Source organism: Akebia trifoliata, chromosome 1 (genome assembly GCF_017979445.1).
Source record: "Akebia trifoliata isolate Shusen 1 chromosome 1, ASM1797944v1, whole genome shotgun sequence".
Taxonomy (NCBI): Eukaryota; Viridiplantae; Streptophyta; class Magnoliopsida; order Ranunculales; family Lardizabalaceae; genus Akebia; species Akebia trifoliata.
This window is the reverse complement of record NC_141375.1, coordinates 22,979,231-22,997,052: the sequence shown is the minus strand read 5'-3', so window position 1 is coordinate 22,997,052 and position 17,822 is coordinate 22,979,231. Positions and strand designations below refer to the sequence as shown.

At 35.3% G+C, this 17,822-nt stretch overlaps 2 protein-coding genes and 4 pseudogenes across 2 annotated transcripts; 4 read left to right on the top strand and 2 right to left on the bottom strand.

The window, feature by feature from the left end:
* The first annotated feature begins 58 nt into the window (after window positions 1–58).
* LOC147411029 (glutamate receptor 2.9-like) lies at window positions 59–3,168 on the top strand. The gene is made up of 5 exons (XM_086443608.1): window positions 59–69; window positions 196–314; window positions 403–715; window positions 955–2,016; window positions 2,825–3,168. The coding sequence occupies exons 3-4, from the start codon at window positions 496–498 to the stop codon at window positions 1,143–1,145; spliced, it is 411 nt and encodes a 136-aa protein (XP_086299734.1). The 5' UTR covers window positions 59–69; window positions 196–314; window positions 403–495; the 3' UTR covers window positions 1,146–2,016; window positions 2,825–3,168.
* Window positions 3,169–3,962: 794 nt separating this feature from the next.
* Window positions 3,963–5,108, bottom strand: LOC147411028 (auxin-responsive protein SAUR24 pseudogene; annotated as a pseudogene).
* Window positions 5,109–6,943: 1,835 nt separating this feature from the next.
* LOC147411027 (auxin-responsive protein SAUR21-like) lies at window positions 6,944–7,648 on the top strand. Its single transcript, XM_086443515.1, has one exon. It carries the CDS (start codon window positions 7,103–7,105, stop codon window positions 7,397–7,399), a length of 297 nt encoding a protein of 98 aa, XP_086299641.1. The 5' UTR covers window positions 6,944–7,102; the 3' UTR covers window positions 7,400–7,648.
* Window positions 7,649–9,563: 1,915 nt separating this feature from the next.
* LOC147411026 (auxin-responsive protein SAUR24 pseudogene) lies at window positions 9,564–10,333 on the bottom strand (annotated as a pseudogene).
* Window positions 10,334–12,069: 1,736 nt separating this feature from the next.
* LOC147411025 (auxin-responsive protein SAUR21 pseudogene) lies at window positions 12,070–12,864 on the top strand (annotated as a pseudogene).
* Window positions 12,865–17,007: 4,143 nt separating this feature from the next.
* On the top strand, window positions 17,008–17,714 carry LOC147411024 (auxin-responsive protein SAUR21 pseudogene; annotated as a pseudogene).
* The last annotated feature ends 108 nt before the right edge of the window (window positions 17,715–17,822 follow it).

The following is a 17,822-nucleotide window of genomic DNA, read 5'->3' as shown; positions in this document are numbered from 1 at the left end:
TTATCAGCATGCACATCGCGAGTACTTGACAATCCTCTCCAAACATTCACAGGCCACACAAATGTAAAGGTGCTCATCATATTGAATTAAGATTCTTGATTCTCATAGTGTAAATTTGTTTCTTCTATGACTGTAGTTCAAGTTTGTTGCCAATGTACCTCTGTTAATTTGCTATATTTTTTAAACTTGTTGGAGGTTATGGTGACACGTATTTGTGCTCGATACTGGCGTGTGTTTTATATGTATTCTTCCAAAAGGCTGATAGCACAACTGCTGGGAATTACAATGATTTGATTTATGAAGTGTTTCTTCAGGTAAGTTTGAATATATATATTTCGATTAATATTTTGAGTAAGTTTTAGTCTTTTTGTTTAAATGGGAATTCTTTTTCTTGTTCAATAGAAATTTGATGCCGTCGTTGGAGATACAACCATTAGAGCCAACCGATCCCAATATGTAGACTTTACACTACCATATACAGAGTCTGGGGTATCAATGCTCGTGCCTATTAAAAACAATGGAAAGAAGAATGCGTGGATTTTCTTGAAGCCTTTAAGCAGAAATCTTTGGTTAACAAGTGGTTCCTTCTTTATCTTCACTGGTTTTGTGATTTGGGTCCTTGAACACCGGATCAACGAAGAATTTAGGGGGCCAGCAGCTTATCAGTTTGGCATGACCTTTTGGTTCTCCTTCTCTACACTTGTTTTTGCACATAGTAATTCCTCATACATATCTTTAAATTTACTTACTATTAGTTTCAATAGAGTGCAAGGACACCTTTTGAGGGCATTCGGTTCAAAAGAACCAAAGTCATGAAGGTTTCCTTTGACATAGTATAGTGTGCATTGGTTAAAAGACTTAGGCTGATGTGGTTGAGGTACAATATAACAATATCTAGAGGTCCAAACAGTATCTATTTTGTTATAATTTCAATACAACTTTGTGATGGTGCAGGGGAGAAGGTGGTGAGCAACTTGGCTAGGTTTGTGCTGATCATATGGATTTTTGTAGTCCTCATACTTGCATCAAGTTACACAGCAAGCTTGACATCGTTTTTGACGGTTCAACAACTCCAACCAACCATCACTGATATCAAAGAGCTCCTAAAGAGATGCGAATCTGTTCATTTGTGTTTGGGCTCTTGAAGCAGATGGGGTTTGATGAATCCAAGCTTAAGTCCTATAATTCTTCAGACGAGTTCGATCAAGCTTTATCAAAAGGAAGTCAAAAAGATGGCATTTCTGTAGTTTTTTATGAGGCCCCTTACGTAAAGCTCCTCCTTGCGAGATACTGTGCTAAGTATACGATGGTCGGACCTACGTACAAGACTGACGGATTTGGTTTTGTAAGTCTTTCCTGCTCTCTTTGGAATCATAATCACTGGGAAATACTAAATTGCTAATGTTCCAAATACAAGTATTGGGTGTTAACAATCTCCAATTACTTATTTTTTTTTTTTTTTTTTTGAAGAAAATCCTCAAACAACTAATCTTTTTTATTATTATTATTATTATTTTTTATTGTGCAATATTTTTTATAAATAACTTTCCGAGACTTTGTGATATTGACAGAAATGTCATTACACAACAACAATCAAGTAGTGACTTTTTTTTATAAACATTAGTAGACTAATTTTGGTTTTGATACTTTTTAAGAAATTTTATGAAAAAACAAGGTATGTGAGGTTGCTAACACCAAATGCTTGTATAAGACATTAGCAATTCCCATATTTAAGTAAAGATGTATTGAAATCTTAGCTATGTTTCTTTCAATTTATATGTGTACATATTGAGGTATAATTTTTCGACAAGCAAAGTGATGAGATGCATCCACATTGGGCTATTATGTGTTCAAGAAGATGTTGCAGATAGGCCAACAATGGCAACTGTGGTTCTTATGCTCTGTAGCTATTCTGGCACTCTTTCCCAACCTTTACCACCTACATTTTGCGTGCATGGTAGAATGAAGTCAAACATGCCCATGAGTGATTTAACACTGCCATCAACTATGAATGAGGTGACAAATACTGAGTTATACCCTCGATAATCGTATTGATTTATTGGAAATTACTTATTTTCTTTAGACATTATTAACTAGGGCTTGTCATTGCCATTTATGGCAACAAGTATGCTTGTGCTATTATTTACATTTGGGAGGTGTGAATATCATTTAAATCATATTGGATTATATGAGTGTTATTATCATATGCAAGAGTGTTCACAAATAAAACTAGATGATCTTTTGAGACATTATTAAGTTTGGGTTAAGTAGCCAATGCAATCAGGTTATTTGAGAACATGTACACCTGTTAGGTATTCCTGTCAGTTTTTGTAAATTACATTTTTTGATGCAATTGATGCCATTTTCAAAGGGAAGCAACTGAAATTATTATTTATTTAGTAACGGTTAAATAAATACTAGAATTTTGATATAGGAATGACTTTGGTTGGTTGAATGCTCTGATTGTTTATGCTCTGGCTGCTTGTGGGCTTTTTCCAGCAGCCATTCAAGGATTATATTGGCGTTTACCTGCAAACAACCTCGTATATATACATATATCATTTCATTCTTCTTCTTCTTCTTTATTTATTATTTTCATTGTTCTTCTTTCAATAGGTTTATTATTGCTTAATTCGTTATTCAGGATTTCATTTGATAAACTAACTTGGAAAACAAATTTTATTTGCTGCTGGTAAATGGCACATAATTGTTATTGCAAACTTTGTTTCAATCAAACAGGTGGGGTACCTTGGTGTTTGTATTGCTTGAGATCCTATTTTGGTGTCTTTTTGCATCTTTACATTTTATTGGGTCTTGTGAACAGTTAACATGGAGAGTATGGGTGGACAGCTAACATGGAGAGGACAATGAAGGCACAGGCTCTGAGGGACTCGAGCATGACTGGGTACATATCAAGCAAGAAGACAATGGAGATCAATCCAGAGAATCCCATTATGGAGGAGCTGAGGAAGAGAGGTGATGCAGACAAGAATGAAGCTAGTCAAGGATCTGGTTCTACTGAATTTTCTTCGATTTAATGTAAAGTTGGGTCTATTTCAATTTCAAAATATTAATTCATGAATATTGATTCAGTTTTCTCTTCTTTGTTCTTCAGTCAATATGGATGCCCATCATATTCTTATTCTATGATTTTTCTTTTGTTTTTTATTTTTCTGATTTTTTTTATTATTATTTTGTTCATTGTGATTAGTGAATTAGAGGACCATGCTATTGTTTGTTAAACCTCCAAATTCGACGGTCATACTCTATGAATTTTTTTTTTAAGCCCATTCTCCAATAATTTGATAGTCCAGGGCCGTCAAAAAAAAAATTCTACAAGAGAATATTTGACGGGCATATTTGATGGGACGGTCCGTCAAATTTCTCAAAATTTGACGGGCTAAGACCGTCAAATATGGGCTTTTTTCACATAGTGCTTGACATGTATTTCAAGAAAATTCTTGATAACTAAAATCAAGAATCTAAAAGTGACCCGGCCTAGATGAGTGTCGTTTGGGGTTATCACAAATGATCTTCTCACCTAGCAACAAAACAATGATTTTTTTTTCTTCTTTTTGGAAAGATACTCGAGATAGGCAGACTCCAACCAAAATGATACTAAAATATATATTTACCATCTATAATATATTGTCTATTAGCATCTTAGAAAATCTATTTACCTATCACGTCTATAACATATCTACTAAAGAAACGTTCTAATCAAATTTGGAATTGGTTCGGAACATAACTTTTGATTCAAGTAACTATTTCGCTATTGCTAGATATGCATTTTAGGTTATTCATAAATACCTAACCGGTGGCAAGTTTGGTGCTTTAAAAATCAGCAAGTGTTAAGCTTCTTTGCCAATGGATAGATCCTTCTGAAATACCTGAAATGAGTATATAATTGTAAATTAGAATTTAGTAAGGCATTTAGTAATTGGGTTTTTTCCTTTCTTTTCTTTTCTTTATCAAGGTTTGGCTGCATTTGACAACTAGGAGATTGAGTATCGTTACATGTTCAAAAATATAAATTAGAATACTCAACCAAACTAAGGATTCAAATATTTGATGTTACAATTCAGTTAGAAACACACAATATATGGTTAATTAACCAAAACAGCTTGGCCAAGGACAATTATAAGGTGTTCAAACATGTGGATTATCTGTCAATAAATGCCAATGTTTTCTCAAGGACTTTGTAGGGTATGAGGTGTTTGAGAATCTAAATCTACAATCAGATGGTAAGAGTAAGCCTCAAAGACCTCACTGTCTACTCCCATCTACATAAACTAAATCAAGAGATTTCAAATATCAAACAAGAAGATAGGTCGATTCAAGTTTAATGTATAATTCAGATACATTTGCAACATTTCTTTTGAGCAGAAGAAAATTGTTCTTGTAGTGTTTGATTGATTATGTATTATCCCTAAATCTAGAAAATGGGAAGTAAACTACGCCAATCACACCAGACCCTAAAAAAACGTTGCAATTTAAAAATACAAGGAAATAAAAGAGAATTAGATTTGACTCTAAAGGAGGGGAATACATTCAGTCAATTCCATTACAAGATAAATATTTACACCTGATTGGTCACTCCCCACTCAATAAAATTGGAGAGATTGACTTAATTTGGTCCCCTTTGCTTTCAGCTCTAGCTTGAGTGTTAGATTTTTTTAACAAGAAAGTTTTCAACATTCTTTGCTCCCCTATGAAGAACAACTCAAACGAGAAGTGAGATGGATGAATAAGTCTTCTTTGCATGGGAATGTGAGACCACCCATTGGATGATCAAACCCAAACTCCTCTTCAGCCTGGCTTAGTAAATCTTGGAAGGAAGGATGGTTCAAGTATGAAATAGGAACCACGAAACGCTTCTTTTGCGCCTCTCCAATATAGACTGTGAAGTGGCCTTTAGGGACTTCTGTTCCTTTTAGAAGAGCCCGTCGCAGAACTCGCTTAGCATTTGCTATCGCAGGCAAACGGATGATACCCATGACTTCTTAGAAATTTATATCCTTGGCAGGAAAATAAGGTTTCTCAAAAACTCTTTCAGGGTCTTCTAAATAAGGGTGAGAGCACTAACAAGTTGAACTGTGGTAGTAATCTCAGTATGTGTATGTATATATAGAAATAGAGAGAATAAATATCTGTAAGGCTAATCCTCTCAATTGGAAATGAATGGTGAAGAGGAATTGCAAATGGGTGTCTTAAGAGACATATTTCATTAAGGATCACATGGTTTTGCTTCCCAACTGATTTCCAATGATTTGGACTGAAATGATGACAGTGTTCTCATTTGTAGCAACATGTTATGCTCCACCACCATGAGAGTACTACCTATAACACAACTAACTTTCCCTTCAAATTAAAGACATGTCAGGTGGCACCATAGGCTTATTCTGCTGGATGAAAAAACATGGTAATCTTCATGCCCTTTTTTAACCTGTTTACCTAATTTTCTTACTCTCGCACGCTTTAATGGTAAAGTAGACTTCCGGGGACATTGGTGCCCTATGTAGGCCAATTGGTTTGCAGTCAGACCGATGTATACCACAATGACAACCACCTTTGTTCATCCTTGTCCACCACAGCATCCTTTCCTAGCAACATCACAACAACTTGCTATACCCCTTATAAGTGCAAGCCCAAGTTTCCAAACGACTATGCATCCATGATATTATGTGAATTCAGGACACTCAATGTAGGTCTGCTTTTGTTCGTGTTGCCACAGGTGAGGATGTCATATGTTGTGTTGAATCCAATGATGTCTTAAACACTAATACTACCCGAGTTTGGTTTATCTCAAATCCAGGGAAAATTTGCATTACAACATTTGTGGGTATACAATTGTAACTCGTTTCCAGGTAATAATAGAGTGAAATCAAACAGAGGGAAACTTGGGCTTGAAAGTTGGGGAGGTCTGAGAGAGGTATTGAGGGAATTCATGGACTGTAATTTCTTTCTCAAACATGGAAAATTCCTCTCATCTTATCTATGGACTTAGGCACTGCCAAACAAAATAAATCTTGTTATGTTATGTGTATTTTTTTCTTTTATTTATTTCGCCTTCATGTTCTGAACTCGGGTTCAAAGCTACATTACACTATAGTTTGCAGGTTGACATTTTGATGACAATGGTGATCTAAATGTTTGGTGCATATAAGCATAGTGTTCTCAAGATGACCTGCAATGTAGAAATGTATCTTTCTCTCCTACTTGAGAAATGTTTGAAGGGAATTGTAAGACTATAGATGGTTGGTCATGGAACATAAACAGTTGTTGGATCAAGTAGGTTGTTCGATGCAAATTTCTTATAGCTCTTCAAAACATAGACAAAACAACCCATGGAGATGTCAATGATTGAACCTGTTTTAGCTGCTTTCTTTGTTATAACTAGTAGTGACAAAGTATCTAGACTCAAAATCAAATGAAGATGAAGAGATTAGGATTGCTGAGAACATTGAGTCCGTGGGGCATGAATGTTTTTACAGGCCCAATCCAACAAAGCCCTTCAGTTTGGGTAAACTACACCTAACCAGCTGTGCCTAATATTTCCTTGTTTATACCACAATAACTTGTACAACTAGCCAATTCATCATGCCGTGTTAGAAAGATACAAGCCTTTATTATTCTTTGTCCATCTTTTTTGTACCTAATTTTAGATGTAGGCCCAAGGTCATATCCTCTCCATGTTCATTTTGTTTGTGCACCCAACACCATCACATGTACATGTTTTTTGTTGTGTAAGGTAGCCATTTGTTTTGAAGATCTAATGTTTATTTGAATAATGAATTCAAATTCATAAGTGGTTATGCTGCAACATCAATTGATGGATGGATAAGACACTAAATGAGCAAAGCCATGTGATGCTTTATGAGGTGTAGGACCCTAAGCTTAATTAGCCAATTGGGAATGCCTCCTCACCACCTATTCCTTGTGAATGGATTGGCAACATAACAATTTCCTCACTCTATATATACATACACTAGATCTGCCTTCCAACTCAAAGTCTTCACTCCACTCGCATCCTCCGAAGTGCTAAATTTAGCTTTCTTTAAATCTCTTTCCGGTTTTCGTTCTCTTCACTACAAGAATAGTCATGGGTATCCGTTTGCCTTCCGTCTCCCTTCATGCCAAGCAGATTCTCAAACTACAGTCACTTCTTACCAGAACAACCACAGCAGATGTCCCAAAAGGACACTTGGCAGTTTACGTTGGAGTAACCGAAAAGAAGCGATTTGTTGTTCCTGTATCTTACTTGAACCATCCTTCATTTCAAGACTTACTAAGTAGGGCTGAGGAAGAGTTCGGGTTCAATCATCCAATGGGTGGTCTTACAATTCCGTGCAAAGAAACAGCCTTCATCGATCTTACTTCTCATTTGAATGCCTCATGAAAGGGGTGGATGAACAAAGAAAAGAAACACAGGCACCCAGCTTTTTAGCTCTTTTGATCACCATTTTTTTGAGGGTTTGGGACATGGGAGGCTAACCACTAAATCTAATATCTCCAATATCTAGAAGAGGATTGTTCTCAATTATCATCATTTTTGTAAATTTGTTTTATTTTGTGTAAATGAGCGGGCAGAGTAAAACAAATGTCTCTCCCTTTGAACAAATCATTTAATAGAAAATTTTTTCTTCCATCTTTTAAATTGTGTAATCTTTACCAACTCTAACGTTTTATATGATCCTCACTCCTGTCAGAAATTTTCTATTCTTATAATCAATTCGGTAAAAACAATTTTCCGAATAGATTTAGTTAACCTCAAGAAAATGTACGACATAATGTGCAGTTATAAAATAAGACTGACCAGCTAAAGATCTGACACCTCCATGTGCAAACTCAAAGATCAAATCGACATAGATGATCTTAAACTTTGATCTAAAGTTAAAGCTGGAAAAATATAGGGAAAATAACTTAATAGACCCAACGGGAGGGACATGTTTCTAAATGCACCGAGATTTTGGGTCCCAAGTTAGTAAAATCTATCTTTCTTCATGCCCCTTAAACTCAATAAAACAACAAACTTAAATCATTGAGACCATAATTCAAATTTTCGGGATCAACAATAGGTCAAATTGTTGATCATGATGATTCATGTTGAAACATCAAGATCAACAATTGTGACAAGATCGATCTTAACCTTTGAATATTGAACTCAATGACTCATATTCAAACATCGAATTGACGATTTACAACCTTTTGATCTTGACAATTGGTAAAGGTGATCTAGAAAATTTAGATAGAGGTCGATCTCAACAATTTGAATCATTGATCTCACCAATTGAAAGGGGACCAGGGCAATAAGAAAGAAAGAAAAAAAAAGTTTAATAAATGAACCATCAAGTTACTAGGGAAAATTAGGGGAATTTAGAAAGACGATCATCCTAGCAAGATGCATTAAGTGATTTTCCCAAAAATATAATTGAAACACTTGTGCTTGTAATGTTGGATGTGAGATGATCTTCACACCTAGCAACAAATACTAAATGAAATCTTAGAAAATGTATTTACCTAGCATATCTATACTATATTTACTGGAATTGGTTCGGAACATTACTTTTGATTTGAGAAACCATTTCACTATTATTATATATACATTTCTCTATGAAATCTTATATATACTTTTGTTCGGCGCTTCAAAATCAGCAAGCGTTAAGCTGCTTTCCCAATGAATACATCCTCCTGAAATACCCAAATGAGTATAGAATTGTAGAAAAATGAATACTCGGATACATTTTTTTAGCTTTGATTAAGATTGGAGTTGGAGTTGGAATTGGTCAGAGCATAAGTTTTAATCCGAGTGTCCATTTCACTATTATTATATATACAATTGAACTATTCATGAGGATCTAACGAGTGATGAATTCATTGCTTTAAAATCAGAAATCAAAGCACCGGGCTGTTTGCCAATGGATAGATCTTCACAAAATACCCGAATTGTATATATAATAATCGCAAATTGGACATTTAGGTCAAAACTTAAGCCTAAATCTTCAAAATTATGAATATAATAAAGTCACCCCTGACTTTATCTCTTTCGATCACCATTAAATAAATAAAAAATTCCATGAGTAGAGGATTGTTCTCATCCCTTGCGTTTCTTTCCTTCCATCTTTCAAACTGTATAATCTTGACCGGCTCTAGTGCTTTAACACAAGTTTCCTCTAAAATTCCACTACCTAAGAACCTTTTGTTTTAGATGAGCATGAGCTTCCTTTAAAAACTCTGAGTATCGTTACATGTTCAAATTTATAAATTAGAATACTCAACCAAACTAAGGATTCAAACATTTGATGTTACAGTTCAGTTAGATACACAAAATAATGGTTCATTTACCAAAACAGCTTGCACAAGGACAGTTATTAGGTGTTCAAACATGTGGATTATCTGTCACTAGAGGCTAATGTTTTCTCAAGGACTTTGTAGGGTATGAAGTGTTTGAAATCTAAATCTACAACCAAATTGTAAAAGTAAACTATCTAAGACTTCACTGTCTAATCCCAATCTACACAAACTAAAGCAAGAGATTTCAAATATCCAGCTACATGTGCAACATTTCATTTGAGCAGAAGAAAGGTTTTCAAGTAGTTTTTGATCAATCGTGTATTAATCAATATTCGATCAGCTATTTTACCTTAATCCCATAAATCTAGTAATGGGCACTTTAATCCCCCAATCACACCACACCCAAAAAAATAAAAATGAAAATTCCATTGAAGAATACAAGGAAATAAAAAGAGAATTAGATTTGAATCTAAAGGAGGGGAAATACATTCACTCAACTCCATATAGGATAAATACATACATCTGATTGGTCACTCCCCACTCTACAAAATTGGAGAGATTGACTTAATTTAGTTCCCATTGCCTTCTACTCTAGCTTGGGTGGTCAGATTTTGTTAGCATGCCCTTAAGCAACGTTCTTTGCTCCTCTATGAAGAGCAACTCAAATGAGAAGTGAGGCCGATGAATGAGTCTTCTTTGCAAGGGATTGTGAGACCACCCATTGGATGATCAAACCCAAACTCTTCTTCAGCCTTGCTTAGTAAATCTAGGAAGGAAGGATGGTTCAAGTATGATATAGGAACCACGAAACGCTTCTTCTGTGTCTCTCCAACATAAACTGTGAAGTGGCCTTTTGGGACTTCTGTTCCTGTTAGAAGAGCCCGTTGCAGAATTCGCTTAGCATTTACTATCACAGGCAAACGGATACCCATGCTTTCTTTGAAATGTTATCCTTGGCTGGAAAGTACGGTATCTCAAGAACTCTTTTTGGGATTTATAAATAAAGGTGAGAGTACTAACAAGTTGATCTGTGGTAGAAATCTCAGTATGTGTTTATATAGAAATGGAGAGAAGAAATATCTGTAGAGCTAATCCTCTCATTTGGAAATGAGTGGTGAAGAGGAATTACAAATGGGTTTATTAAGAGACATATTTTATTAAGGATCACATGGTTTTGTTTCCCAACTCATTTCCAATGGTTTAAAATTGAAATGATGGTATGCCCCACCACCCTGAGAGTACTACCTAATACCAATACATTGCCTACTTGAAATTTTAGATAGTTATTGTCCTTGTTGTTTTGAACACAACTGGCCCTTCGAATTAAAGACATGTCAAGTGGCACCAGAGGCTCTTTCTTCTGGGTGCAAAAAAAACATGGTGATATTCATGGCCCTTTTTTTTTTTCCTGTTTAACTAATTTTCTTAGTCTCTCACACTTTAATGGTCAAGTAGATTCAGGGATAGTGGGGCCCTACATAGGCCACTTGGTTGGTTTGCAGTAAGACCGATGCCAATGACAATGGTAACCACCTTTGTTCATCCCTTGTCCGCCACACCATCCTTTCCTAGCAACATATCTCAACCACCATGGTTTTTCTCACATTGCTACAGCCCCTTATAACTGTAATGCACAAGTTTCTAAAGGACTTTGCATCCATGAGATAATGTGAATTTAGGACACTAAATGCAGTTCTTTTTTTTTCCTTATGTGTTGCTGCAAGTGAGGATGTCACTAGTTGAGATAGATGTTTTAAATCTCAATGATGATTGATCACTAGGGATATCTTAAACATTAATAGTAGCCACATTTTGTTTATATCGAATACAGGGGAAAATTTAGCATTACAACATTTTGAGTAGATATATAATTGTGACTCATTTGTGGGTTACAAGTGAGTGAAATAAATCATGAGGGAAACTTGGTTTAGTAGGTTGGGAAGGTCTGCATCACTCTCATCTCATCTATGGACTTAGGCACTGCCAAAGTCCATTTTTCCTTTTATTTATATTGCTTTTGTGTTCTGAACTAGGGTTCCAAGATACCTTACACTTGTGGGTTTCACATTTTATTTATAAGGATTGTGTTCTCAATGACCTGCAATGTAGAAATATATTTTTGTCTCCAACTTGAGAAATGGCTGATTCGAATTGTAAGACTATATATGGTTGGTCATGAAACACACAATGATTGAACCTGTATCAACTGCTTTTCTTTGTAATAACTACTAGTGACAAAGTATCTAGACTCTCAAAATCAAATGATGATATAGAGATTAGAATTTCTGAGAACATTAAGAGTGTGGGACATTAATGTTTTTACAGGGCCAATCCAAGACGACCCTTCGGTTTGACTAAACTACATGTAACCAGCCGGGTATGATATTTCCTTATTTAACCATGATAACTTGTACAAATTACCAATTTTCAGCATTTATTATTCTGTCTCCATCATTTTTCAAAAAGTTAGAAGTAGGGCCAAGCTCATATCATCTTCATGTTCATTTCAATTGTACACCAAACACCATCACATGCACCCGTTTTTTGTTGTTGTAAGGTAGCCATCTGTTTTGAAACTCTAATGTATATTTGAATAATGACCTCAAATGCACAAGTGGCTCTGCTGCAGCATCAAAATGAGCAAAGGCATGTGATGCTTTATGAGGTAGGTCCCTAAGCTTAGCAAATTGACAATGCCTTCTTACGACAACCTTCAACTACTTTTGATTGGATTGGCAACAAAATATTTCCTAACTCTATATATACATAAACACTAGACCTGCCTTCCAACTCCAAGTCTTCACTCACATCCTTCAAAGTGCTAAAGCTTTCTTTCCATCCTCTATAAAGCCCATTTAAATCTTTTTCTTGTTTCCGTTCTCTTAACTACAAGAATAGTCATGGGCATCCGGTTGCCTTCCATGTCCCTTCATGCCAAGAAGATTCTCAAACTACAGTCTCTTCTTACCAAAACAAACACAGCAAACGTCCCAAAAGGACACTTAGCAGTTTACGTCGGAGAAACCGAAAAGAAGCGATTTGTTGTTCCTTTATCACACTTGAACCATCCTTCATTCCAAGACTTATTAAGTAGGGCTGAGGAAGAGTTCGGGTTCAATCACCCAACGGGTGGTCTTACAATTCCATGCAAAGAAAGAACCTTCATCGATCTTACTTCTCGTTTGAATGCCTTTTGAAAGGGGTGGAAGAACAAACAAACCCACCACAAAGAAGTTAACAAGAAAACATGAAGGCACCCGTCATTTTTCTCTCTTTTGATCACCATTTTTGTTGAGAGTTTTAAGACAGGGGTGGCTAACCACTAATATCTTCAATCTCTAGAACGGGATGTTCTTAATTCTCATCATTTGACAAAAAAATCATTTTTATTTTGTGTAAATGAGTGGGCAGAGTAAAACAAATGTCTCTCCCTATGAACACATCATTTAATAGAAATTTTTTCCTTCAATCTTTTAAATTGTGTAATCTTTACCAACTCTAACGTTTTATATGATATGTATGCACTAGTCTCCTCATTCCTGTAAATTTTTCCCCATATTAGAATTATTGTCACTTTGCAATCTGCTCAGTAAAAAAACAGTCAATATTTTCTATTCTTATAATCAACTCGGTAAAATCAATATTCCAAATAAATCTAGTTAACCTCAAGAAAATTACTACGTAATTTGATCAATTTAAAATCAAGCATTCACCTCAGATTAATGTGCATTTATCAATTAATAAGACAGACCAGCTAAAGATCTGATCCCACCATGTGCAAACTCACATTGCTACAAACAAGTGGGTCATTGTTGTCAAAATCAAGCAATGTATTTAATTTATATTACAAATTTATATATACTTTTGTTCGGCACTTTAAAAATCAGCAAGTGTTAAGCTGCTTTCCCAATGAATATATCCTCCTGAAATACCCAAATGAGTATATAATTGTAGAAAAATGAATACTTGGATAAAAAAATTTAGCTTTGATTAAAATTGGAGTTAGAGTTGGAATTGGTAGGTGCATAAGTTTTAATCTGAGTGTCCATTTCATTATTATTATATATACATTTCAAGTATTCATGAAGATCTAACGAGTGATGAATTCAACACTTTAAAATCAGAAAGCAAAGCACCAGGCTGTTCGCCAATGGATAGATCTTCACAAAATACCCGAATTGTATATATAATAATCGCAAAATGGACAGTCAGGTCAAAAGTTACGCCTTAATCTTCAAAATTATGTATATAATAAAGTCACCCCTGACTTTCTCTCTTTTGATCTCCATAAAATAAAAAAAACTCCATGAGTAGAGGATTGTTCTCACCCCTTGTGTTTCTTTCCTTCCATCTTTCAAATTGTATAATCTTGACCGGCTCTAGTGCTTTATTTGATTAGCACCAGTTTCCTCTAAAATTCCACTACCTTAGAATCTTTGTTTTAGATGAGCATGAGCTTCCTCTATCAACATTGAGTATCGTTACATATTTAAATTAATAAATTAGAATACTCAACCAAACTAAGGATTCAAACATTTGATGTTACAGTTCAGTTAGATACACAAAATAATGGTTCATTTACCAAAACAGCTTGCACAAGGACAATTATTAGGTGTTCAAACATGAGGATTATCTGTCAATAGATGCTAATGTTTTCTCAAGGACTTTGTAGGGTATGAAGCGTTTGAAATCTAAATCTACAACCATATTGTAAAAGTAACTTTCTAAGACTTCACTGTCTAATCTCAATCTAGTAAATGATCATTTTAATCCCCCAATCACATGACACCCAAAAAAATAAAAATGAAAATTCCATTGAAGAATACAAGGAAACAAAAAGAGAATTAGATTTGAATCTAAAGTAGGGGAAACACATTCACTCAACTCCATATAGGATAAATATATACATCTGATTGGTCACTCCCCACTCTACAAAATTGGAGAGATTGACTTAATTTGGTCCCCATTGTCATCTACTCTAGCTTGGGTAGTCAGATTTTGTTAGCAAGCACTTAGGCAACGATCTTTGCTCCTCTATGAAGAACAACTCAAACAAGAAGTGAGTTCGATGAATGAGTCTTCTTTGAAAGGGATTGTGAGACCACCCATTGGATGATCAAACCCAAACTCTTCTTCAGCCTTGCTTAGTAAATCTAGGAAGGAAGGATGGTTCAAGTATGATATAGGAACCATGAAACGCTTCTTCTGTGTCTCTCCAATATAAACTGTGAAGTGGCCTTTTGGACTTCTATTCCTGTTAGAAGAGCCCGTCGCAGAATTTGCTTAGCATTTGCTATGGCAGGCATGTTGAGGAAAATCTAGAGTACTTGACTCTAAATGCACAAATATTAGATATAAACAAGTAAACAAATTACTTGTACTATACCCTCAATAAAAATATAACCCACAAGTTGAAGAAGAAAATAACACTCTATTAAGAAAAAAAACACACTTTTACAAACACTCACACTTTTTACAACCTCTCAAGACCTCTTACTCACAACTTATTTCTCACAACGTGTTTTCTTACTACTTGATACAAAATGAGAGAACTCACCCCTATTTATACTAGAAGCACCTCCTTAACCAATGGTTAGGATTGTGCCAACACATTTTTATTCTAGTGGTTACAATTTGTCATCTAGATCTTTCCACCAAAATATCTACTATTCTAGAATTTTCTACTTTTCTTTTATCTAAACAAACATCTAGAGTTTTCTCTAAGAAGATTCTAGAAATTGGGCTCTAAAAATATCTAAAGTTTTCTTTATGAAGATTCTAGAAATTGGGCTTGTCTAATAAGTTTTGGCTTTTTCCAATTGGGCTGGTGTTGACTTTTAACAAGGCAAACGGATACCCATGTTTTCTTTGAAATGTTATCCTTGGCTGGAAAGTAAGGTATCTCAAGAACTCTTTCTGGGATTTATAAATAAAGGTGAGAGCACTAACAAGTTGATCTGTGGTAGAAATCTCAGAATGTGTTTATATAGAAATGGAGAGAAGAAATATCTGTCAGGCTAATCCTCTCATTTGGAAATGAGTGGTGCAGAGGAATTACAAATGGGTTTATTAAGAGACATATTTTATTAAGGATCACATGGTTTTGTTTCCCAACTCATTTCCAATGGTTTAAAATTGAAATGATGGTATGCCCCACCACCCTGAGAGTACCACCTAATACCAATACATTGCCTACTTGAAATTTTAGATAGTTATTGGCCTTGTTGTTTTGAACACAACTAACTGGACCTTCAAATTAAAGACATGTCAAGTGGCACCAGAGGCTTATTCTTCTGGCTGCGCAAAAAAACATGGTGATATTCATGGTCTTTTTTTTTGTTTTTGTTTTTGTTTTTATTTCCTGTTTAACTAATTTTCTTAGTCTCTCACACTTTAATGGTCAAGTAGATTCAGGGATAGTGGGGCCCTACATAGGCCACTTGGTTGGTTTGCAGTCAGACCGATGCCGATGACAATGGCAGCCACCTTTGTTCATCCCTTGTCCGCCACACCATCCTTTCCTAGCAACATATCTCAACCACCATGGTTTTTCTCACATTGCTACAGCCCCTTATAACTGTAATGCACAAGTTTCTAAAGGACTTTGCATCCATGAGATAATGTGAATTTAGGACACTAAATGTAGTTCTTTTTTTTCCGTTCGTGTTGCTGCAAGTGAGGATGTCACATGTTGAGATAGATGTCTTCAATCTCAATGATGATTGATCACTAGGGATATCTTAAACACTAATAGTACACACATTTGGTTTATATCGAATCCAGGGGAAAATTTGGCATTACAATATTTTGAGTAGATATATAATTGTGACTCATTTGTGGGTTACAAGTGAGTGAAATAAATCATGAGGGAAACTTGGTTTAGTAGGTTGGGCAGGTCTGAATCACTCTCAACTCATCTATGGACTTAGGCACTGCCAAAGTCCCTTTTTTTCCTTTTATTTATATCGCCATCGTGTTCTGAACTAGTTCCAAGATACATTACACTAAATGTTGTGGGTTTCAGATTTTATTTATAAGGATTGTGATCTCAATGACCTCCAATGTAGAAATATATTTTTGTCTCCAACTTGAGAAATGGCCGATTGGAATTGTAAGACTATATTTGGTTGGTCATGAAACACACAATGATTGAACCTTTATCAACTGCTTTTCTTTGTAATAACTATTAGTGACAAAGTATCTAGACTCTCAAAATCAAATGATGATATAGAGATTAGAATTTCTGAGAACATTGAGAGTGTGGGACATTAATGTTTTTACAGGGCCAATCCAAGACAACCCTTCGGTTTGAGTAAACTACACGTAACCAGCTGGGTCACATATTTCCTTGTTTAACCACAATAACTTGTACAAATTACCAATTTTCAAGCATTTAATATTCTGTCTCCATCTTTTTTACAAAAGTTATAAGTAGGACCAAGCTCATGTTCATTTCAATTATACACCAAACACCATCACATGCACCTGTTTTTTGTTTTTATAATGTAGCCATCAGTTTGAAACTCTAATGTTTATTTGCATAAAGAATTCAAATGCAAAAGTGGTTCTGCTGCAGCATCAAAATGAGCAAAGGCATGTGACGCTTTATGAGGTAGGTCCCTAAGCTGAGCCAATTGACAATGCCTCCTTACCACAACCTACAACTACTTTTGATTGGATTGGCAACATAATATTTCCTAACTCTATATATACATAAACACTAAACTTGCCTTCCAACTCCAAGTCTTCACTCACATCCTTCAAAGTGCTAAAGCTTTCTTTCCATCCTCTATAAAGCCCATTTAAATCTCTTTCTTGTTTTCGTTCTCTTAATTACAAGAATAGTCATGGGCATCCGGTTGCCTTCCATGTCCCTTCATGCCAAGAAGATTCTCAAACTACAGTCTCTTCTTACCAAAACAAACACAGCAAACGTCCCAAAAGGACACTTAGCAGTTTACGTCGGAGAAACTGTAAAGAAGCGATTCGTCGTTCCTTTATCACACTTGAACCATCCTTCATTCCAAGACTTATTAAGTAGGGCTGAGGAAGAGTTCGGGTTCAATCATCCAACGGGTGGCCTTTCAATTCCATGCAAAGAAAGAACCTTCATTGATCTCACTTCTCGTTTGAATGCCTTTTGAAGGGGGTGGAAGAACAAAAAAACCCACAGCAAAGAAGTTACCAAGAAAACATGAAGGCACCCGTCTTTTTGATCTCTTTTGATCACCATTTTTGTTGAGAGTTTAAGACAGGGGTGGCTAACCACTAATATCTTCAATCTCTCGAAGGGAATGTTCTTAATTCTCATCATTTGAAAAAGAAATTGTTTTATTTTGTGTAAATGAGTGGGCAGAGTAAAACAAATCTCTCCCTTTGAATACATCATTAATAGAAATTTTTTCCTTCCATCTTTTAAATTGTGTAATCTTTACCAACTCTAACATTTTATATGATCTGCACTAGTCTCCTCACTCCTGTAAAATTTTTTTCCATTTTATAATAATTGTCACTTTGCAATCTGCTCA